General features: G+C 61.1%; 5 protein-coding genes across 5 annotated transcripts; all 5 read left to right on the top strand.

The window, feature by feature from the left end:
• Window positions 1–219: 219 nt before the first annotated feature.
• On the top strand, window positions 220–6,051 carry LINJ_34_2010 (conserved hypothetical protein; the record flags this gene model as incomplete). The annotated part of the gene is made up of 1 exon (XM_001468529.2): window positions 220–6,051. The coding sequence occupies one exon, from the start codon at window positions 220–222 to the stop codon at window positions 6,049–6,051; it is 5,832 nt and encodes a 1,943-aa protein (XP_001468566.2).
• A 3,993-nt stretch (window positions 6,052–10,044) lies between these two features.
• On the top strand, window positions 10,045–13,593 carry LINJ_34_2000 (conserved hypothetical protein; the record flags this gene model as incomplete). The annotated part of the gene is made up of 1 exon (XM_001468528.1): window positions 10,045–13,593. The coding sequence occupies one exon, from the start codon at window positions 10,045–10,047 to the stop codon at window positions 13,591–13,593; it is 3,549 nt and encodes a 1,182-aa protein (XP_001468565.1).
• Window positions 13,594–14,564: 971 nt separating this feature from the next.
• Window positions 14,565–15,038, top strand: LINJ_34_1990 (conserved hypothetical protein; the record flags this gene model as incomplete). Its single annotated transcript, XM_001468527.1, has 1 exon — window positions 14,565–15,038. One exon carries the CDS (start codon window positions 14,565–14,567, stop codon window positions 15,036–15,038), a length of 474 nt encoding a protein of 157 aa, XP_001468564.1.
• Window positions 15,039–15,993: 955 nt separating this feature from the next.
• On the top strand, window positions 15,994–18,492 carry LINJ_34_1980 (conserved hypothetical protein; the record flags this gene model as incomplete). Its single annotated transcript, XM_001468526.2, has 1 exon — window positions 15,994–18,492. The coding sequence occupies one exon, from the start codon at window positions 15,994–15,996 to the stop codon at window positions 18,490–18,492; it is 2,499 nt and encodes an 832-aa protein (XP_001468563.2).
• A 1,362-nt stretch (window positions 18,493–19,854) lies between these two features.
• Window positions 19,855–22,719, top strand: LINJ_34_1970 (hypothetical protein, unknown function; the record flags this gene model as incomplete). The annotated part of the gene is made up of 1 exon (XM_001468525.1): window positions 19,855–22,719. The coding sequence occupies one exon, from the start codon at window positions 19,855–19,857 to the stop codon at window positions 22,717–22,719; it is 2,865 nt and encodes a 954-aa protein (XP_001468562.1).
• Between the last annotated feature and the right edge of the window lie 732 nt (window positions 22,720–23,451).

Below are 23,451 nucleotides of genomic sequence, written 5' to 3'. Positions count from 1 at the left end.
CGTGAATCGCTGGAGGTGGCATCGAGCAGTCCCCGTGTTTCCCTGACGCGAGCAAGCAACCACCTCTTGCATGTGTCCCCATATTGACAGGCCTGTACGTTGCTACAGAGAGAACGAGAAACCACGCGTAGTAGAGATGCATATTCACATAGACGTACCCAAGGATAGATTGCCCTTTTTCTTTTTTTTACAAATCGTCCTGTATCTCAGCGCGCCGTCATGAGCAGTGCTTCACCGCCTCCACCGCAGCGCGGCGATGCTGTACAAGTACAGCTCGTGAACGCAGACGGCAGCACCATCGCGCAGCGTCCCATCCATATTGAGGAGCTGTTGCAGCAGAAGGATCACACCGTGGATATCGGCGCTGGAATTGCCCTGCGCCTCGAGGCGCTGAATGCCGAGCAGGACTACAGCGACGACAACGACACCAGCGCACCCGACGACTCTGCTGACGACGAAGAGGGGACCACAGGCTCTGTCGAGGGTGCCGGAGCTCGAGAAGAGCCCGCCTCCGCTGCTGCCCCACCTCCCGGCACGCGGGCCACCATGGACTGGTACGACGTGCTGGACGCGCTACGCCGCGAGCAGCTCGATGTCAAGCGCAACGCGGCTGAGGTGGGCGACGCCATGAGAAAGTCGGGTGAGGGCGAAGGCCGCCTTGTCACGCGACACCTCAATGAGTTGCGCAGTGCAGCCACGCCGCTGAAATGGTTTTCCAATGCAGCGGGCCTCGAGGGCAAGGCCATCGCCGCAGATGATGCCGCCGGGAGCGTGCCGCCACCAGGCGCGTCTCGGCGTGAGGTGTGGGCCTCTCTGGCACCGGCGAAGAAAAACGCGCATCCGCACAACTACAAGCTTCTCCGCTACGTCTCTTATATGCCGGTGCTAGACTACCGGCGTTTTCGCCCCACCGCCCTCACCTTTCACGCAGCGGCGTCGTACTTGAGCCGCAAAGATCGCGGCCAACGCCTGCTCGTCTACGGCGGCGTTTCCTTTGGCGCCCGCACCGTGGAGCATGAGCTGTACGAATTTTCTATGCTGACGGGCAACTGGCGCCGCATCGAGGGACGACAGCTCGTCCCGGCCGGCCACTACGGTCACACAATGACAGTGGTCGAGTCGTTTGACCGCGTCGTGGTGGTGGGCGGCATCGGGCCCGGCGGTGCGGCGGTTTCAAGGGAGAAGAGGCAGGCGTGGGGCACCGATCCGCTGTGCGCGCCGCGGTATCGATGCCTGTGCCCACTCCTGCATTGTCGTACCGAGCAAGCGGCGACTACGTTGGCACGCGCGGGTGGGACTGCTGCGCCGCTGCCCCTCTCTGTCTCACCTGTCTCGACCGGCTTTGTATCTCTGCTCTTCGACATGAACCTGAGTGATCAGACGTGGCGTGCCATCCAACCCGCCACCCAGTTTCCGCTGGCGTATCATACCACCGTGCACTTTGGCAAGGAGCTTTTTGTCTTTGGTGGGCTGACAGATGATCTGCGGGTGTCGGGGCAGCTGCTTGCCATCAACTCCGCCACGTACGCGGTTCGCCGCATCCAAACAAACGCTGGCTCGTCCAGTCGAGGCCGACAGGGGGTGGCACCGGGTGATGGGGCGGGGGAGGCGCACAGTGGCAGCGACCTGGATGAGTGCGAGGCTGCGGGGCCGGGGCCGCGCTTTCTGCATACGGCAGTACGGTACGGCCCATACATGATTGTCTACGGCGGCTACGACGCGCAGAATGAGGTGCTTGGTGACTGCTGGGCGTTCGACATGGCGAATGAACGGTGGGAGCAGCTGCGGTGTCGCGGCGAGGCGGCCGGCCGTGCAGGACACGAGTGCTGTGTCGTTGGCTCCCGCATGCTCGTCACAGGCGGCTTTGAGTCGTCGCTCGATGAAGTCGGCATAGCAGCGTCGCCAGTAACGACAGTGATGGAACTGAACCTTGTGCCGACAGTGCACGGGGAGCACATGTGGCGTTCTGAAGTCGGCATCCACCCGCCCTTGCCGCCGCTCGCCTTCACGCGGTGCGCACCGTGCGGCGACGAGCACTCGTTCCTTCTCTTTGGCGGGCTGACAAAGCTGGCGCGACACCGCAGCCGGTCCCGATCGGTTGGCAAGCGCTCCGCCTCCGCGAAACGCTGTGCGGCGGCCTCCACCGAGGAAGAGAGCGACGTGGACGTGGACAGCCACCCCGCCTCCCACAAGGTGTCAGAGCGCGGGGCGTCTTTGGCGGCGCGCAACGGATTTTGGAAGAGGCTTGCACCGTTCGACGACGGTCTTGTTTTGACTTTCCCAGAAAAGCGGCAGCGCAGCAAGGGGGCCAAGGACGAGCCGGTGGTGAACGCGCTCGGCATCGAAGTCGTCCCTGACGAACTGCCGGAGCACTTCAAGACCTTTGTGCGCCGGCAGGAGGACTTTGTGAGGAAAAAGGACGCCGCAGCCGCAGAGACGATTCGCAAGACGACGCTGGAGGAACAAGAGGAAATGGAGCCGATGCTGTACCTCACGGATGACGAGATCGAGTTGCTCCTGCACCGGAGCGAGGAGTGCTGCGTTGCGTTCGCGGAGCGCTACAAGATGAACACGCTGCCAAGCAATGTGCCGGACCGTGAAGAGCGCGTGCACCTGATTGAGGAGTGCATTTCCGAGAGTCGCCAGGTGCGGGATGTCATGCGCTCTATGAAGGGTTCGGTGCCGGGCGTCACCGCCGTCAAGTCGAAGACGCACCGCAAGCGTGCTGGGCAGAAGTTCGAGGACTACGCTGCCGCAAAACCCTTCCGCCGCGTTGTGGTGATGCACCTGCTGGAGAGCATCAACCAACACCTGTCACGCATGCATCGACTCAACAAGGCGCTGCGGACGGTGGACTGGCCTGAAAAAGAGGGGTTCCTCGCGGCCGTGGGCGACATGCAGAACTCCGTCCACGCCGTGTCGCGCGCCATCAATGGCGTCCTCAACAAATACATCCAGCAGCGAGTGGAGTCCCTTATGAAGGGAGTGGACAAGCACAAGGAGGTGATGCGGCTGCTTACGCAGGTGGTGGAGAAGAACCTGCACGACAAGATATGGGGCATCGAGGCTGCGCGAGATGAGAAGCGACAAAAACACCAGCGCGCCCGTGCCGCCGTGGAGACTCCTGGTCAGCCGACGGCTGCGGCGACGCAGGCCGCGAGACAGCGACGCACGCCATCGGCTGCTGCGCGTAGTGGAAGCTCATCTCCGGCCGCGAGACGAGGTCACACCGTCCGCAGCCGCTCGCTTGGTGGCGGCTACCACGCCGATGAGAGTAAAGCTGTGGTACACATGATGGACAGGGAGTGGCACGACCTGCTGAACCGCGCCCGCATGGTGGAGAAGTGCGCCGGCCGTCTGCGCCACTACTGCGAGGAAGGCGCGGTGACCAGCGACACAGCGCCGCTGTCAGCTCTGCCGCCACCACCAGCACCGCCGCCGCAGCAGCCATCCGTCGAGGGCCCCCTTTCGTTGCCTCTTGCCCCGCAGCAGACACCTTCGTTGATGATACAAGTCCAGCCCTCTCTGCAGGCGCCTACGCTGGCGCCAGGTGGCTCGATGGCGCCGCCGGTTTGCCTGCCCACCGGCGTGCCGCTTGCGGGCTTGCTGACGAGTGAGGCTCCAGTGGTTCCACCTGTGGCAGCCCCCGCGTCGACTGCGGGTGAGGCTGGTGCGGCTCGACCGCGCGAGATCATTATTCAGCGCTCGAACGAGCTGCGAATGACGACGGCGACGGTAGCGGAGGAGGTGCGCAAAGCAGCTCTGGACTTTCAAGCAGCGCTTACCCAGGCGGCTGCAGCGTTGCCACCGACGAGTTCCGCAAACGCATTGTCGGCGACGACGACGGTGAGCCACCCCACAGCTGCACCACCGCGGACGACATTAGGCGCCGATGTCGTCGCCCACACCACTCCGGCTCCGCAACTGCCGGCCCCCGCCGTTATGTCATCGCACACGACAACGGCGGCGGCGACCCCTGGACCCACGCTGCCTTTCCGATCATCTCCATCGGGCGCCAGCTCCTCTTCGTCGTCGGGATCGTCGCGGTCGTCGTCGTCTTCGGGGTCGTCGGGACCGGCAGCCGCCGCCGTGATGCGCGGTCCGTCGTTGCAGCAGCCTTCAGTAGGCCACTTACCATCCGCCATGGCGGCGCCGCTGGAGTCGACGGGGTTCGTGCAACTGCAGCAGCCAGTGACGGCGTCCTTGGGGGCGAGCACAGAGGCACCGCTTGCGAATGTGCAGCAGCCCCAACTCACTCTGGCGGCAACGTCTTCGCACGATGGCGCAACCGGCGCTTCCCATGGTAGCCGCAATGCAAACACAACCTCTGCTGAGCCGGCGCAAGTCTCCACAGTTCAGGGGCATGCGGTGTACCTGAGCGCGCTGCGCCCCATTCTCGCAGCGAAGGAGTCCCTCCAGCAGCTCCAAGACAAGGTGGCTCTGATACGCCTGAACGAGTGGGACGCCAGCGACCTCGCCGGCGCGCCGCAGGATGTGAAGGTGGAAAAGCTCTACAGGCGTCTCAGCAAATTGCTGACGGGAGTGGCGCAGTCTGTCACGGCCACCTTCCTGGCCAAGGCTGGTGCGAGGCCACCTCGTCTCCGCCCCGCTCCCGTTTCTGTCGGGCCGCCGCCGCACCGGTCAAGGGGCAAGAAGTCGACGGGCAAGGCAAGGACCAGCGGCCCGTCCACAAAGCGTGCCACGCAGTCGAAGTCGCTCACCTCGGTGGCGGAGGCGTGCGCGACCCCTGCATCCGCGGTCTTTTCGCAGGCGTTGTTCTCCAGCGCGGGAGGCGACAAGGGAGATTCTTCTCGCAAGGGCGACGGCGCGGCAGCGTGGACGCTGCCCAGCGCCGCCGACGGCAATGTGGGGGACGCCCTGAGGCTGATGCCGCTTCCTCCGCCCGCCCACAACCAGGCCGATGACGCTGATGACGGATGGCTGTCGAAGCGTTCTCGCCCCACCTATGACGAGGCAGCTGGTGTACCTCTGGTCTCACATGAGGCGCTCCTGCGGGATGTCCGGCCAGCGGTTGTGCCTGCCGCTGCCGCATTCACCAGTGCAGCCGGGCCATCCGCCGTCGAGGTGCACGCGGTGTACCCGGACGCACGCACGGTGCCGAATGCCAGCGCCACTAGCCTTTTGTGCGGCAGCGTGGCTCCACCGGCCATAGCGGCGGGTCCGTGGGCACCCACGGTCAGCTCAGGGCAGACAAGCGGAACGGCGCCTGTTGCTACGGCGGCGCCTGTCGTGGCGCTGAGCGTCGTGCCAAAAGTTGTAATGCCGGCAGGAGCGAATGACGTGAGCACTGACGAGTCTGGGGCGGCCTACACGACACAATCGCCACTGCGGCGCAGGCGCTCTACGATTGCAGATCTCGCGCAGCTGCGTCACCTCTCCCAGAGCCGGCTGGATGACGGCAGTTTCGGTGGTGGAACAACCAGCAGCGGCGACGGCGTAGACCCTGTGACTCGCGATCCGGTCACAAATATCACGAGGGGCAACTTTGTCGTGAACGCCGAGTACCTTTCTCGTGTGGCGCCGCATGCGTTGCTGGCGGCGACCACTGCCGAGATAAAGCTGCAGGGGGGTGCCGGTGGCATGCAGCAGGCGTGGTCGGACATCGATGAGGACTATTTCTACTTTGGCCGGCCTGTAGGGAAGCGCGTGGCGACTGCCGAAACGGTGTTGTCCGGCCCTCCCTACATCTCTAACCGTCCGCGTGGTGGTGTGGGCGTGTCGCCGCCCGTGGGAACGGTGGTGGGCTCGCCGCGTGTGAATGCGGAGTTAGCGGCTTCGTCAATGCGCGGCATCCCCGGCGTCACTCCTGCGTCGACGACACTGGGCACGCGCTCCTCTAGGGCGCGGGACAGCAGCAGCGGTCGTCGCGTGTCGGATCACTACCTGTCATCGACAGCGTCGCAGTTGCTGAAGTTGCACGCAGCGCGACCAGTCGTACGCAAAAGCGGCACGAAACACAGCTTCTTCACCCCCGGGGAGCTGCATCTGATGCAAGCCCGCGAGCGGTTGCGGTCAAAGTCGTCCATGTGATTGACACGCAAGCGCATGCTGCTTTTCGGCGCGAGACAGCCTCTGCGGGATATCTCCACATGTCCATCAAGGCTGTGCCAGCGTTTATGTTGATATGCGCTCGTCAGCAACTTTCTGATACGTTTCTGCGCAGACCCGTTCGCGCGAGAGAGAAAGCGACGATGCGGGGCACACAAAGGCACGCACCTGAGTACGTTTCAAGGGGCGGTCCGAAGTGCGCTGCCGTGGTTGTGGCCGCTGACGCACAGCCAATAGAAAATAGATGCAGAGTGGATGTGATAAATGAAATCGTCGATAAAGCACGTTTGACGGCGACTTGCGCGCTTGCCTTGCTTTGCCGGTGCTTGGGTGCTCTGCCTTTTATTCCGGCTCCACGCAGAGGAGCACCGAAGTCATATACAGCTGCTTCTCCGCCACCTCTCGCATCTCGACGGATATAGACGGCGTGTGTGTGTGTGTGGGTGGGTGCTTGTAGGCGTGACCGCAAAGGCGCATTGCTCTAACACGAGGAAACGTCTCCTTCGGTTTCGTCTGATCTTCGTATTATATATATCTGTGCACAACGCGCGTGTTTGCTTGCCTCTGGGGGTGTGCTGGGAGGTATATCGCATGTGTGTCTGTGTGTGTGTGTCGTCTCCTCTTATCTCCGTCCATGAAGCGAACAAAGCACACGGAGCAGGAAACAGACGTCAAGTGCGTGCGGAAAAAAAACGGGAGACGCAGCAGCGGACGGCAAAGTCTGTCGATGGCATCGTACACCAAGAGTGGTGCTGGCGGGAGTGGGATAGTAGACGCGCATCGGCTTTTCTCTCTCAGTGTTGCATGGCTCGCCTGTGAGCAAAAGTTCACGGGGCGCTGGCTGGTTCCTTGTTTTCTGCGGGCAGCATGGCGCTTCCCACGACCTGCACCAGCCCTTTCGGTATGTGCACGCTGTTTCGCTCGCGATCTCGGCTTTCCTTTCGTCCCTTCTCTCCCTTCCGCTTCCCTCTCCTCTATTTGGCCTGCGCGCCCCTCCGCCTTCCTCTTTCGACCTTCACGACCCCCGCCGTCCTGGCCACCCCGCACATTCGTTTTACATTCTCATCGCATCCGACACAGAGATACAAACGCAAGGAAATAAACGTTTTTCAGGGCCGCTTCTCGTCAGATTCGCCACGCTGCTGGGTGGCAGAAGCAACGCCATAGCGAAGCAGCACCCCCGCCCCGCACGGATCCACAAGCACCGTTGTTTTCTTTTTGACTTCCTCACCCTACCCCTCTCGGGGCCTTGAAAAGGTTTTGCACGTGAGTCTGTGGACGGCTTTCGTCTTCGTCTTTCTCACGCCCATTTTGATAGCCCCCTCCTCCAGTAGCGGACGCTCTCACACACCTGTCTTCCTCTTCCTAGGCGCCGCCACTACAAGCAAAAACGAAAGACGAACTGCTTTTTATTTTTTTTTGCGCCTTGTCTCTTCGAAGCGAGCGCTCATCCGACGTGGTGGCAGCCACACACACACACACACACGAAGAACGAAGAGGAGAACAGTAAGCGGAAAAGGAAGTCGGACAGGAGCAACAATACAAAAAAAGCGAGCCTTGACCCTCGTGCATCCTTTCCATCGGACGCAGCCGCTGTCCCCCCCCCCCTACACACACGCACACGTACCACCACTCTCCATTCTCCGTCATCACAGCTTTCCTGTGATCCGCTCACGCTGATTCAGAAGGTGCAGCGTCCGGCAACGCACAAGCAACAAGGAAGAGGAGAACAGACCGTACACCGTCGCACAAGATTCGCAGATCTGCGCCGGAACGACAACAAAAGCAAAACGACAGAGCAAAAAAAAAGTAAGCGGGTAGTCGAGTCTCTTCAACGCGACGACCCAAAGCGCACGGGCGCAACAGACGGACACACAGCGATACCCTCGCGCCTCCATTGCGCTGTTTTTTTTTTGTGCCGGCTCTTTTCGTGCTCTTCGTTGTCGGTTTCTTGTGTTGCCGTACGTGCTTCAGCACGCTTTTTCGTGCTGCGTGTGCGTGCGCGTGTGTCTCGTTGTGGCTCCTTTTCGGTGTTCCAGCTGTTTCTCAAACGATCCCGTAAGTTTGCCACAGTGCGTGCCTCGACCGGCTGATCTCCGCACCTGCTTTTTTTTTTCGCTGTTGTTCTCCTTCCAGGGTGGAACGTTTCGGCCAGGGAGGCGAGCTCAGAGTGGTCGAGGTGGCTGCTTTGCAGGTATCCCCTCCCTCCTTTTTCTTCTCTTCTTCTTTTGCCTCTTCCCAGAGCTCCTCCTCGCTCGCACAAGTATCATTATTGTGTATTTCTTTTTTTTTTATCTGGTTGCTGCCACTTCTGCTTCGTTGGTGCTCTTGGTTTTCGGCATACACGCGATTCGCCTCCCTCATCTTCTCTCCTTGTTGGTTCGTTCTTCTGGGTTTGCTGTCTTTATTTTTCCTTGTGTGTGTGTGAGTGTGAAGAGGGAGCGGAGGGGGATCACGGTTTGCCGTCGCCGCATACATCTCTCGTGCACTCGTTCTCAATACGAACGCGTGGAAGTGTAATTTCCAGGCTTTGAACACGTGATATAGGGCCGCGTTACCGGTGGCCAACAAGTAGAGAGGAAGGGGGCCCAGACCGTGGCCAAGGTGACGAACACGCAACTTCAAGTCTCTGCACTCCCCACTCCCGCAACACCCGCGGACCCGAACTCCGTTTTGGTGGTAGGGCAGAAGGAGACTTCTCCTATCCTTTCGTGCCATTCATACGCAACTGTCGCCTCCGCACGAGCATTCGTGCAGAGAGGGAGTGCACAAGCGGGGCACTGCACATCACGGTGAGCGGACCTCTTCTGTTCTATCGGGGCCGGAAGCTCAACCAGAGCAGGGCCGCCCCTTGGCGGTGTACCCGCGCTTCTTCTTTCACCCTTTTCCTCCTCTTCCCTCTTCTCACGCTTCTTTCTTCTCCGGATCGTTCTCAACTTTTTTCTTTCCTTTTCGCTGTTCCTGTGGGCCCATTTGCTTGTGTGCGTGTGTGTGCATGCGCGCACTCGTAGGAGGATCTGCACGTGTGCTCGAGGATCTCTGGCTCTCTGCATCGGGCTGTTGAGGGATTGGGTTGTGTCTCTCCTTTGTGTTTGTCGCATCAGCTATCCGCGGGAAGGTGGGGAGATCGGCACGGTGTGGGGTGTCACTTCGTCGGCATACACGTGTTTTCTTATCCCTTACCCTGCATCTATTGTGAGGCAACCGTCACACAGCCGAGGGCCCTACCAGCGCTAGCCCTAACAAAGGGCGCACATACCCACAGCTGCATATATATATATGTATCTGCCTCCCTCTTCCTTCCCACCCACTCCGCAGAGGCAGCACAAAACCTCGGCTACTGCCGCAAGCATTCCCTCTTTTGCTCTTCGTCTTCACGCCGTTCACGCCCAACGCCGCCCACTACGCCTCGGACTCTACTCCTTTCATGCCTATGTAGTATATATTTGGGGCGTGGTTTTCGCTATCGTGTTCTGGAGTGCTCTCGCGTTCTCGCTAGCTTTTCACCCTTCACTGCCATCTTTCTTTCTCTTGTCCAACTCCCTCTCTGTACTGCGCGGTTGTCGTTTCTGTTGTGTGGCTGTTGCTGACTGTGTGGTCGCCTCTTCCTCTTCTTTTCTCTCGACTTTCAGGCTTACCGTACTCGCCCCCACCTCCTACCACCTCTCTTCTATTCCTCCAAGGCGTTTTCAAGGGATTGTGCGTCTTGACGTTTTTTTTTCGTGGTTTCTTCTCTGTATCATCGAGGCCAACGGTGCTGCCCCACCCCCCTCCCCTTCCCTCACATCCTCTTCCTCATCCCCCTCGTGCCCTCGCTAGTGTTGTGTGTGCTTGTGGCGGAACATCACCTCGGTCGTTTTTGATCTTGGTGCTCACAGCTCTCTCTCTCTGTGCGTGTGTGTGTGTGTTTCATAAAAGCTCACATATCGTTGTTCTCTTTGTTCTGCTGTTGTTGCGCCACCGGCGGCGGTGAACATGAACCCACTCTTGGCGCGAGACTACGAGGTCCCGAAGAAGCCCATTTTTCTTCTCGAGGGCAGAGATGTGGTTCAGAGCACCGAGGCGTCTGCCTTCGTCTCGAACAGCGTCACTGATAGCGTCATGTACAGCACTAACGGGAACCTCGGTCTGCGACACCTGAGCGAGGTGGAAAGGGTCGGCTTCAAGACGGAGGTTCTGATGAATGGCCTCTACCACGAAGAGCCGACTGACATATCGGAGTACATGGGTATTCCTCGCACTAATCAGGTGGGGGCGAGTATCTGCACAGTCGACTTCGACTGCATGCTGGACGGTGAATCAGGTACGCTGTCGTCGATCCCATCCCGAAAGCTGAGCCTCGACGACGGTGCGTATCGCAGTCATTGCTCCGACGTCATGAGCGCGGATGGGGGGCTTATCTTCGACACGAAGTACGTGCGTACAGTCGGGCTCAGCGACCTGAGCACGTGGGGTGCGCAGGTGTGCTACAGCGACTTCCGACTCGGCGCCAAGGGCTCGCCAGTGCCTGTCGGCAGCGACACTAAAATCGGCTTCTGCAACTGCGTGGCGGGCTCCGGCGCGCCGCACAGTCTTAGTGTGGATAGCATGTCCGACGGGGCCCTGCAGATACATTCGTCACACGTGACGTACTGCTCGCACAGCGACCTGAATTATCGCATCGAGCTTGTCGTGCTCATTTCCATTGACCAGGAGTGCTGGGATGTTGCTCACCAGCAAATGGATCACGTGCATCAGTGCTCGCTGACCTCGGGCAAGGAGGTGACGACATTCACGGAGGTGGAGTGTGTGGTGAAGTACGGCGACACATATCGCCCGCTGCAGGCGGAGGTGGAGGGCACCGCATGGATTCGCGAATCCGAAAGCGGCACGACGTCGCCGTTCTCGCGCGATCGGTACAATGTGAGTGCCGGCGGAGGCGGCGGCGGCGCGCGGGACGGCGCCAGCAGCTACAGCAATACAGAAAGCAAGGAGCACGGTAACGGCGACCGGGATGGCGGCAGCAACTCCGCCTTTCTTCGACCAGGCTCGTGGCACTACCACACCTTCCACAGCTCCAACAAGGCCCAGAAGTCGTACGTGATCAAGAAGCGATTTATGATGCCACTGACGCCTGAGACGGTGCCGGATAGCGTCGTGCTGACCTTCCGTGCCTGTCACAAGCGCGACCACGCGGAGCAGCGCCCGCGAGCACTGCCGACGATTGAGGAGATGATTGCGGATCAGAAGGCTGCGCTCCAGTTGTTCTGGAAGACGTTTGACGCCGATGTCAAGCTGCAGGACGAGCTGAGTCCCAGCCGCAGCTCGCTGCCCTTTGTGTACAACGCATTTCGCATGTTTATGGTCAGTCACGGTCTGGAGGGTGGGCTGTCGCGCTCTGGGCTCTCGGCCGCCGGCGACGGGCTGCAGTTCAACCTGTCCGAGTACATTTACTATGGACTGTACTACCTTCTCACGCAGCCGGAAGCGTGCTTGCGACTGCTCAAGAGCGTCTACCACATGCTGCCACAATCGCGGAAGTATGCGCGCGTACTCGCCATGAACCACGGCGCCGTATTTCCACTGAACACGATCAGCGGCGTCCACTCCACGCATGCTGCCAACGTGAGCAACGCTCGCTTCCACGTGAACGCCGAGATCGGCTTCCTCATCGCCCTCTACGACGAGGCAGCGGAGAGCATCTCGGCTGAGGATCGGCTGCTGCTCCTCGAGCTGATGATGGAGTCGGCTCGCATCTGGCCGCAGTGTGGGGAGTGGCAGGACGACCACACCGTCTTCCGCCTGGACAACATCGCGGGTACGGATGAGTACAACAGCAACGCATCGGGCAACTTCTACGTCAACATCTCCGCGCGGAGGCATATCGCCTCCGCCTTCTCGTTTCTCGACCGTCAGCGTGAGCACCTTACCGAGGAGCAGCTGAACAGCGTCTTCGCTTCGCTAGGGATGTCCCGGCACGAGATGGCCGAGCTGCAGGCCGTCGGCGACGGCATCGTTGTACCGCAGCGCCACGAGCGACTCGGTGTGTATATGGTGCATGACAACTTCGACACCTTGATCGACTGGGGAAACGAGCGGGCCATGCACCCGCTTCACCTGAACTACCACCCGATCCACATCTATCGACGTAAGCTCATCGACGTGCCCGAGGTGCTGCTGGGCATGTTGCTCTACCCCGACGAGTTCGACCAGCGCGACTTTCAGCAGAACTTCGAGTACTACCTCCCACTCTGCACGTTTGACTCGCCTGAGTCGCTGTTTGTGATGGTACACGCGCTCTGCCGCGCACGGTCGAACTTCTCGCAGCCGATGCCGCTTCTGCGCTCCTTGGCGAACATCGATCTCGATAACATTGTCTACTCCGCCGAGGGCGGCCTGCACTTTAGCGCGATGGCGTCGACGCTGCCGGGGCTCATCTTCGGCTGCGGTGGGGTGCAACTTTCCCGCAAGGGACTGCAGGTGCACCCCATCCTTCCGGCCAGGATCGAGCGGTATTCCTTCACGATCAAGTGGCGCGGCGCGGTGCTGCGCGTGCTGGTGGACCGCGCGAACATCACGTACGACCTCCTCGCGGGTGCGAGCCTGCGCTTCATCCACGGCACCCCCGGTGAGCGGATCCACCTTCACACCGGCTTTGGCCGCTGCCCCGAAACTACCCACCTCGCCATCCCGCGCACGAGCCAGAGCCAGGTGGCGCAGTTTGATGGTGTTGTGCTTCTCTCGGACTGCCTCTTCGACAACCTCCTTGAATACAGTTACCGCTCGTGGTACAAGACGCTGGAGACGCTCTTCGACACGTACCGGGTGCTGCACAATCGGCCCATCCCCTCGCTCACACCGGAAGAGTTTATCGAAAAGGTTGTCTACCAGCATGAGGACGGCGAGATTTCGTTTAGCGGCATTGACCAAATCTTGCAGCGTCGTGGACTGTGCCTAGAGTTGGGCACCCCGGAAGATGCCGAGATCGTTGAGACGCGGTACGGCTTGGCGAATGCAAAATTGGCGGAGATGACGGAGATGGTGGTCATGTCGCCCCCACCCGTCAATGCCGGCCTCTTTCGCCTGCTCAAGGGCCTGGTGGAGAACGGTGTGGCGCTGGCTGTGGTGTCATACAGCCGTACGCTGAAGCAGCTGCTCGCCTCAAATCCGCAGTTGGCGCGTCTCTTCGTGGCCTCCATCGACGGCGAGGAGGCGTACGATTGGAAGATAAAGGGACAACCTCACCTTGACCTGTACATGCGGGCCGCCGAGAAGATCCACGTGGACATTAACCGGTGCCTCGTGATTAGCCACCACCTGGACCGCGGATTTAACGCAAAGGAGATGTCGAAGTTCCGCATGTTCATCGATGTCGAGGACCCGTTTGTGAGTTCGCGCTTCCTTAGCAGTCCGTACCCGTCCTTGACGCCGGAGGAGTCGAAAGAGACCGGCCGAGACAACCCTGTCGTGTGCCGTCTGGAGCTGTCGCGGATTCCGTCGTCCATCGACGAGCTGGAGGATATGGTGGACGGTCGAAAAATGTGAAAAAAAAGCCAGCTGCCGTGACACACCAAAAGACGTTGTGGCACCCGGAGCGGCTGCTTCGGCAGAATTGTGTGTGTAAGTGCTTGTATCGGTTGGCCGTGGCGTGCACGCAGGTGAAAAAGGTAGGGAAGAGATTTCGATGGGAGCGGGATGTGCGCAAAGGAGATGCTCATCCATCTACATCTGGCTCCTGCACACACCCAAGCACACACTCCTGCTGAAGGAAGTCGGTGCCACCAGCCCCGATAGGTGTGCCTTTTCACATTTCTTTTTATCGCCGTCCTTGTTATCCATTGCTGTGTGGCTCGTCAGCCACACGCTGTTTGCTGTCTTGTTGTTTGCGTGTCTCGGTCGCGTCTGCCACAGTGCATTTTTCATGCTCCCCGGCACAAAGCCACAACGGGAGGGTTGTCGTGAACCCATGTGCGTGGACATGAGTTCGGCAGCGACGGTGGCGAGACAAGCGCATTTTCCTTCAGACACCGCTCGCATCGGCGGTGATGAGGGCAAGTAAAGCTCGGTGCAGGTCTAGCGTCTCGGGCTTAGCTGTAGGAGCGTCCCTTGCGAAGTGTAGGGCGAGCAACAAGAGCAAAGCAAAGTCGCGGACCAGTGAGAGCTATTGCTGTTCCGTGGGCTGAGCGGGTGCGCATGAACAGCTGGCCCGTGTGGTCTCTGTGGTCCTTTTTCCAGCCCCGCTGGACTGCCGGGGGGATAGCCGTGAGCGCCGGCGTGGCCTGCCTTTTTCTTTTGGGCTGCTTCATGTCTTCCGTCTCTGTCCGACTCCTCTCGCGCACCCTCGTATTCTCCCTCTGTTCCTCTGTTTCTCGGCATTGTTGCGGTGTGCACGAGCGTGCTTTCGTGTGGCGGTCTCTGTTGGGTTGTCCACGCACCTCCTCTTGCCTGCTTCTGGTGGCACGACCGCCGTCCTTGCCCGCTATCCTGCCTCTTAGCCTGCCTCGATCCGCGGCGTCATGGTTGCCGTAACAACCCTTCTTCAGTGGTTTTCATTCTTTTCCCTGGCTACCCTGCAGAAGCCGTTTCTGCCGGTGGTCAAGGATGTTCTCGTGTACGTGTGCATGAGCGGCGCGCTGCTCTACCTGGTGACGATTGTGCTGGCCTTCGGGCTTGCAGATAAGGAGATGGAGCAATACCTGACACAGACGGCGCGTGCTGCGGTGCCAGACGGTATGTCGACGAAAGGCAACGCCGTGCTCGTGCCCTTTTCGTATGAGGCGTTTGTGAGTGCCTCTGTCACTGTGAGTGTCGTGGCAGCGCTCGCTGTTCTGCTGTGCTGCAGCTTTGTGCTACAAGTGGCATGGGACGGCATGGTGACCTGTGTGGCGCCGATGGTGGCGCTGACGGTGAACACGGTGAAGCCCAAGTGCTGGGACACCGCAGAGGATTATCGTGGGAAGGTGCCACCACCGCCAGAGGCGGCAACGTAGAAACAACATCGGCAGCTTGCCTGGTCGGCTTTCCCGGCTAGCATAGCTAGAGTGGTGGCGCGTTGTTCCTTCCGCTACTCGCAGGCCGCGGCTGAGCGGTGGTGATGGCATCGCTGCGGCGCTCGATGGCCGTTCTCTCTCTGTGCGTGGCTCTCCGTGAAAGCAGGTGCGCACTAGTGTGTCCTTTGAAGGGGCTGTCCTGAGCCTCCGCTGCTGAGCGGAAGCGCGTCGAGGAATGAGGAGAAACACACAGGAGCAGCCCTCCGCGTCCGCGCGGCCCCACACCCGATGGCTCGTACCTACCCACCAGCAGAGTGCTGTATGGGCACTGCCAGTTGCACGATTCACCGCTTCCCTTTCAAACAAAGTGATTTCGACCGCACCGATATGCTCACCTACTGTGGGGCCCGCTCTCGCAGCACTGCCGCAAGAGAGCGACGCGTCTCCTTTCTGCACCGTAGGCGCTAGCGTCTCGGAAGGGCTTGGAGGAGGCGGGTTCAGTGGCGCTGGCGCGGGCCACGGTCACCAGCGGCGGCACCGCTCTAGAGAAAGGCAGCCTACTTCCGCTTTCTTCCACCCGCGCGTTCGTCTCATGCCCCTCCGCCTCCTCCTTCGTGTCCCTCTACGGCCATCTCAACATCTGCACCTTCCTCGCTTTTTTTTTGCGTTTCCTCGTCGCAGCCGGATCTGGTTCTCGGCGTACCTTCGCCGCAAGGACTCGACAAATTGGATAGGCGTGACGGCTCTGCCTACTGCCTATCCTCTTCTTTTCTTTTCCCTTAGCTGCTGCCCGCGTGATTCCGTGTGCGTCTTGGTGTTCGGCGACGGCGCTCGCGCACGCGTGTGCCATTGTGCCGCATGGTTCCGCCGCACAGGTGCTTCTCCTTTTTACTTTTGTCACTGCCGTTCACGGTGTGCACGTTTGCGGGTGTGCCGCTGCCACTCGTCTTCCTCCATGCTGCGTCAGCTGCCGCTGCGCCGCTTTCGCCTCTTCTCCTCGTCCCTTCGCGCGACTCATTCCACCTCGGTCGACGCCACTATTCCGCGCGTGCGCACGCACCGGCACGACGCCGCCGCGAGCACGCCAGTCACTGACTCGACCTTGCTGAAGAAGAAGCCCACCAAGGCTGCTACCGCGTCCCCTTCCTCTGCGCCATTCCTGACAGATTACCGGACGGAGAAGGCGCAGCGCCGCTGGAGCAACGCGAGTCGCGCTACACAGGCCGTCGAATCAACGCCATCGCGCACCGGTCCATCACACAGCACTGCTTCCGTGCCCTCACGTTCATCACCCACATCGTCGTCGGCTGCGGCTCGCCCGCTCCTGAAGCGAACAATGCAGGCCAAGAACAAGGTGGTGGTGCTCCATCCCGAGGGCAGCCAAGTCATTACTCTCGACATGTCCATCGAGGTGCCGGCACCGGCGGCCGGCGCCGCGGCACCGCTGCAGCCGAAGCGCGGAACCACAACGGTATCAAAGAGCATGGCTCGAGAGGAGAAAGAGACGGCGGCGAAAACGCTCGGCCGCATTCGGCTGCTTTTTGCGCCGCCGCGGTCGAGCGGGCAGAGCTCGAAGCAGATGACGAAGGATAAAATTTTCGCTGAGTGCCCCACTGTGCGCGCCTTCTGCCGCTCCTCCGATCTTGCAGGGATGGCGGAGGAGGATGGTCCGCTGGCGGCGCCAGGGGCGACGTCGGTTGTCCTCCCGTCGTTGGACGAAACCGCACTTTTCACGGAACTGAACCCCGAGCTGCCCAACCGCATCTTTTGGAAGCATGCTCGGGTGCTGTGCGTCAACGAGACCATCGTATGCGTGCTCTACAACGTGCCTACGGTCGTCTCCATCACGTCGCCAGGTATCCCGTACGTCGGGCTCCCGCTCGCGTGCGCTGACGTGTCGCTGCTCTTCGCGTCCAAGGAGAGCCTGTGCTACGAGTGGTGCGTGCTTTCGGAGGCGTCGGCGAGCACGCGCAGCGCAAACGACGACGATGCGGCCTTTCGCGTGGTTGGCACCGCGCCGACGTTCACGCCGACCAGCGACCTCCAGGGCAAGGAGATGATGCTGCGCGTCTCGCTGGACCCCGCCACCGGCCTCTGGACGGAGATGCGTCTGCCCAGTGTCGTGCGCCAGCTACCGCCGCCGGTGCCGCGGTGGCAGGAGACAACCACGCCCGTCAACTACCCGGCCTTCCGTGTCGTGACGTACAACATCCTCTACGATGACTTCTGCACATCGAAGAGCTCCAAGGCAAAGATATACCCGTTCGCCACCGACGACATCCTCGACCTTGAGAACCGGAAGGTGCGCATTGTGCAGGAACTCTTGGCCTATCATACGGATATTGTCTGTTTGCAGGAGTGCGGCCGGGACGTCTTCCAATCCTACTTTCTGCCTGTGATGCGCGCGTGCGGGTACGACGGGGTGTACTGCAACAAGTCTGGATCGGTGAAGGAGGGCTGCGGCTTCCTATTTCGCGAGTCCCGCTTCCAGCTCGTGCAGCATGCGTCCGTCCCGCTAAACTTTCAAACCCTCTCCACCATGTTTCCGGAACTGGCGGGGCGTGTGGGCGCCTGCCCTGAGCTCGAGGAAGCGCTCTCCGCGGTCACCTCCATTGGGGCGCGAGTGGTGCTGCGGGAATCCACCAGTGACAAGGAGATCGTGGTCGGCAATACGCATCTTTTTTACCATGCCAATGCGTGCCATATTCGCGTTCTCCAAGCGTACATGCTGCTGCACTGGCTGAGCGACGCCACCCTGATCTCGCCCGGCGGCGATGCGGCGACGTCACCGTCGCCCAGTTTAGCCAACCGCGCTCGGCCGCGCCGACCTCTGGTCATGTGTGGTGATTTCAACTGCACACACGCGACCGGCGCGTACCGTCTTCTCACAACGGGCCAGGTGGAGGCCGATCACCCGTCCTGGGACAAAGGGAGGCTCTTCTGGTGGGGCTGCGCGCGGCTGCTCGGCTACGACGCCGACGACCTCGTGGAGTTGCTTGGCAAGGACGCAAAGCTGCCCCACGCCACGGTGGCGCGAAAAGATTGCAAGCGGCCACGCAAAACGTCAGCAGAAACCGCGGCACCCACTCCGGCAGATCCGGCAGAGATCCCTGCAGAGGCAAGCAACGAGACGCAGGCACAAGAGGACCCGGCGCAGGGCGAGGGCGGGGAGCGCGTCATCACAAAGGTATTTCATGAGGCCCTCTACGGACCGCAGGTGCGCCTGCAGGACGCCTACCACCGCACCGACCTTTCACTGCCTTGGACGAACTTCACACTCACCTTTCGCGAGGTGATTGACTACATCTTCTTCTCCGAAGACTCGTTGGAAGTGCTACGCACGGTGCCCATCCCCTCAGAGGCCGAGCTGACAGAGAACTTTGCCTTGCCGAACAAGAAATACCCGTCCGACCACGTCGCACTTGTCGCAGACCTCGCCTTCACGACGCAGTGAGTGAAATGCCTCCTCCCCTCCCCAGTAGAGCTCCTAGCCGCTGGGAGACGCTCACCCCGCCGCAAAAGCGCTCGTCGCTGACGCAGTGGGTCAGGTGCATCCGCATAATCGTAATGGCTGGGAGGGAGGGGATGTTTCCAGTTGGGGCCGCGAATGAAGAACAAGCTGAGATAGCTCCATCTTAACGAACGAAACAAGAGCGTAGAACACGTTTGTGAGACGCACCACGTGTCACACGTCTTCTCTTGGTGGTGGCGAGAGCAGCAACGAGAGCCCCGCTGTGCTGGGTGCGCAGGCTCGTTTATGCTCCCTGCCTCCTTGCCAACCAGGCTCTTCGCTTTCTCTTGGTGATTTACTCTGCTCCCCCTGCAGCGAGGCTCCAACATGCCCCCTCCTCTGCTACCGTCACGCATACAGACAGGTCCACCCTCGCCCACCCCTTCCCAATGCCCGTCATCGCTGACGTCTTTTTGCGATTTTCCTTGCGCGTCGACTCCCTCGCCTACCTTTCATCTCTCCTGCCGTTGTGTGGTGTGTCTCCTGCCTCGTACTGGGCTTGCCTACATAAGATACCGCCCTCACCTCCCTGCTTCTTCCTCGCCACGTCCACCGCGAGAAGGCGCGGAACCGCTTGCCAAGTCGCCCGCACACATCCCTATCGATACACGTACGCCAGACAATCACGGCACGCACGAGAAGCGGACCCCCTAACGTGAGGTCGCACACGCGCGCTCGCGACGACGGCGAACCTGCTCCCTTTTCTGTGGAGCTGAGAGAGCCGAGACGGCTGCTTCTCTCTCTCCCCGCTGTCCGCGGCTCTCAGGTCGAGCCGCGCCACTCTCTCGAAGCGCACACGCGCACACACCACCACAAAATAGATCGATAATTGTATAGATCGTCGACCCCACGAGTGGAGAACGGACCGTCTCACTCTTTGTTTATACTTGTTCTTGTGCCGACGTTTTTTTTTATCGGTGTTCAGGCCACATGCAGCCGGCCACGGAACGACGTCTTCTCGTATACCAGTGCGGGGCTCGCTCCGTGGTGAATGTGCGTGATACCCGGAGATGCTCCCGCCGTTCACCTTCCCGCGTACCTCCATCCGAGTCGCCGGCACCGTTTCAAGGGAGCCGGCCGCGCGAAGCGGCAGGTATCGTGGGCAGCACCACCACCGATGCCGATGAGCGGAGCGCGCTGGGGTCGCCGTGGAGCTCACTCACCGTGAACACGGTAACGGTGCCGGAGGGTGAGTGGTGCGGTGACGCGACGCTGTTCCACACGGCTCTCTCACCTTCGCCTCGAGTGCCTCCGCCTCCGCCGCGTGCTGGATGTGCGGATCATGATGTCGGCGATGCATCCGGCATGCCGAAAAACGCTGGCGGTCAGGCACTGTCGAGGCAAAGCGCCCACCACAGTCTGCAAGGGGTGAGCCCGAGCCCGTTTGCAGATGACCTAAACAGCCACGGCGACTCGGCCGCAGTTCCAGACAGTGACTACCACTCGTCATGGTTTGCAGAGTGGCCACCGGCTGCCGCGGCGGCGTCCTCAAGTCCTGCGCTGTTGTTGTGTAACCATGGAGGTGCCGAGGCATTGGTGCTCTGTGCGGCAGCTAGTGGCGTACCTCGCCAGTGGACGTCCGGCGCTGCGGTAGGCAATCAGGAGGCTATGCACGCGGTCACTCAGCCGCCGCTAAAGCTGGCAAGCACTTTCCAGGCAGGCGAAGTGGACGCTGTGTGTTGCACGGACGCACCCCAACGCGCAAGTGAAGAGCGCCGTGGCGCCGTTTCGGCGCTGCATGCGTGTAGCAGAGCAAGGCCGCCGCCGCACGTGTTCACGTCCAACACCGGTAGCGGGGTCACCCCCGTTGCTGCCGCGGGTGCGGAGCGCGTGCTCTTCGACGACGACGACGACTTTACGGACATATCCACTGCCTCGGCCCGCTGCCGCACCCTTCAGCCTGGGCCGGAGGCAGCGCCTGCCGCACACTGCGCGGCAGTGGATGCAGTGGCGCACACGCCTCCTCGTCATCGCGACATACGAGCGAGTCCTCTGCTCGCTCCTAATCGCGGCGGCACCGGTGGATGTGAGAGCACCGACTGCAGCTCCAGTGGGCACTTTGCCGTTCACTACGCCGCAACCTCTGTGTCTTCTTGCGCGACCCCTAACGCGTCTGTGCTCTCTGTGGTGGCCGCTGTGGGTGCCAGCGGGGAGTCGCTTGACGCAGTGGTGCCGAGGGGCTGCGGGCCTGCCAAGGAGGGTCTCACAACGCAGGTCATTGAGGACAGCGCCGAGAACTCGCCTGCAGCGGCGAAGGCTGCCCAGATGGAAGGCACGCCGTATGCCCCCACGACTTCCGCGGGGACGAACGGCAGCCTCTCTGCTTTCAAAACGCCCATGACCTCACCGCTTCGCCAAGGGCTTTTCCTTCGCCTGCTCAGCACCCACGCCGCCACAGCCACGCACACGCCGACAGCGCGCCCGTGTTCATCGGGCGTATTGCCCCCGAATGCTGGCTCGCTGGCCACTCCCACGCCGCTGCATCGGGCGCACAGGTGGAGGGGCGGCAACGCAACCCCAGGCTGGGAGAGCCTGGCGGAGATTACGGGCTTTCCTACGCCGGTGAAACTGTCACCCATACCCACGAAAGGGTATTCGGCGTACCCCGAGCTTGTGGCCACCGCCGCCGCTGCGGCAGGAGCGCCCACCCTGACCTCCACGCCTCGTGCGTCCGGCTCGCCGTCCCCTGTAGTGTCTGCAGTGCAGGGCGACGCTCATGAATGCGATGATGGCAAACTCGACGCGGCGACGCCGGCTGCGATGGCGAATGCCTTTGGGGCAGCAGAGGACGCTCGCGCATCGAGGAGCCAGACGGCCGGGGTATCTTTCTCTGAAGGTGGCGGTGTGCCGCCGCTCTCCGATGGCAACATTGCCGACTACCTGAGCAGCGCCCACAGCATCAGCACCATCGGCTCCGAGTGCTCTGTGTCACCGATTCGCGTGCGGGCCCGCCAGACAACGCGCGTGTGGACGCCGCACCCGAGCGAGGTGTCGCAGCAGCAGCATCCAACGCCGCCGCCGTCATCCATTGAGGACCAATCTTCGCGCTTCCTCAGCGACTTCCCTTCGAGCGCTGCTGTGCAGCCGCCGCCACCGCAGCGACAGCAACCGAGCGTCTTGCGCGCCTCCCCTATCTTTGGCGCTGTCCATGTCTTTCCATGTGATCACGCCCTCTCCGCTCACAAAAGCCCACCTCGCACAGCGCTGCATCCCGAACGAGCCGCTGAAGAGGTGTCCGAGGACTTGACAGCGATGTCGTTGGTGGTCACGGAGATGCAGGCGCAGCCATCGCACCAGCAGCCCCAGAAGCTGTTCCGCCCCGATGCGGCGACGGGTGACCTTGCACTGTTGCACAGGTCTGCTGATCACTCTGCAGGTGGGTGGGCCACCCCCCGTTGTGTCGCCGACACGCTGAACCTCGGTACCCCGACAGTGTCCATGATTCAGTCACCAGCGCAGGCGCTGGGCGAGAGCTGCTGCTCTCTCTTCATGCTTCCAGCCACGCAGTACATTCACACTCTGCCCATTCGCGGACTTCAGCGGCGGAACCCGCCCGTCGCACACGCCGCGCAGCACGCAGGCCTCGCTGTGGAAGGCGTGGGTGGCGAGAGCGGGCGCATCGCCTTCGCCAATGAGGCACGCCACAACCGCAGACGCCAGACGCAGCACCCCGCGTTGATGTCACCCGCACTCAGCGATGGTGAGGAGGAAAACTGCACACCGTGCTCCACAGTGGCGTTGTGTTTGGCCAAGCCACCGCCTCCGCGTGTGCAGGCGTCGCCGCTGGTGTCCTTGGATGCCAGCCAGTCGTTGGAGGCGGAGCAGCCCCTGTTCTCAAAGCCAGAGAAGGCCCAGTGCGATGCAAGCGTACAGTGGGGAACTTCGTTCACTACGTTCTTGTGGTCTCGCGCAGTCCACCAGGAGCCACGTCGGCTTGATTGCAGCGCCCGGCGAGCGCCACGGTGTGCCTCGTCGTTCGCGCGCCAGCTGCAGCGGTCTTCATCCTCAAAGGGTCCCGCCACACCACCACAGGCATACCAGCGACCGCACCTCGGACTGTCGTCCACCAAAGACACGTTGCGCAGCGTGGAGGTGTCGTACGTGCGGTACCGTCCCACTTTCACAGCCACTTCAAACTCCGCCACCCGCTTTATTGACTCCTGGCTCTGACACGGGTTGGGAGGAGACGGGGGAGAGGCCGATGAGATGCGGCCGAAAGAAGGAGCGATGGTGCGGAGCGCTCTGTCGACAGAAACTCGTGACGTGCGAGTGCGAAAGGGGGTGGGGTGGGCGGGAGTGAAGTAGAGGCTGCGGCTTGTGGCTGTGCACGGACAGCTGTACCCAACGCCGCTCTCCATACACCACCGCCTCGGCAACGACGCTTTTTTTGTCTCTGCCGTGTTTCTCTCTCTCGAGCTTATAGATGCACACCTCTGCCTGTGCTATGGTAGAGTGGCCTACGCTTCGTCTTTTCGTTTTCTTTTTTTTTCGTTCCGCCCTCTCTTCGGCTCTCTGAGACACGCGAGTCTCGTCAAGGGATGGGCCTCTTCTTGTGCCGCTGAGCGTAGCTGTAGCGTGCTAGTGTGCACATTGGGCAGCAGCAAAGAAGCGATTAGGCGAATCCGTGTCTCGCGCACAGCTGCATTACCTCACAGATGCGCGGCTAGGCCGTCCGAGGTGGGGCAAAGCCAGAGTCATGAAAGGACAATGACGAAGGAATCGCCGTCGATGCATCACGGCCAACGAAGAACACCACACGCAGCATTCTGCCCATTCCTGGCCGCGCTGTACCTTTTGTTGTTTTTGGTTTATTTGTCGCCTTACCGCTTCCGCAGTGCTTGCACAATCTCCGTTGAACCAATGCCACTGCGCAGTGGATCTAAGACGCTATCGTGACCGTTG

This window comes from Leishmania infantum, chromosome 34 (genome assembly GCF_000002875.2).
Source record: "Leishmania infantum JPCM5 genome chromosome 34".
Lineage (NCBI taxonomy): Eukaryota > Euglenozoa > Kinetoplastea > Trypanosomatida > Trypanosomatidae > Leishmania > Leishmania infantum.
The sequence above is the reverse complement of the archived record's forward strand: the minus strand, read 5'-3'. Positions and strand labels throughout refer to the sequence as shown.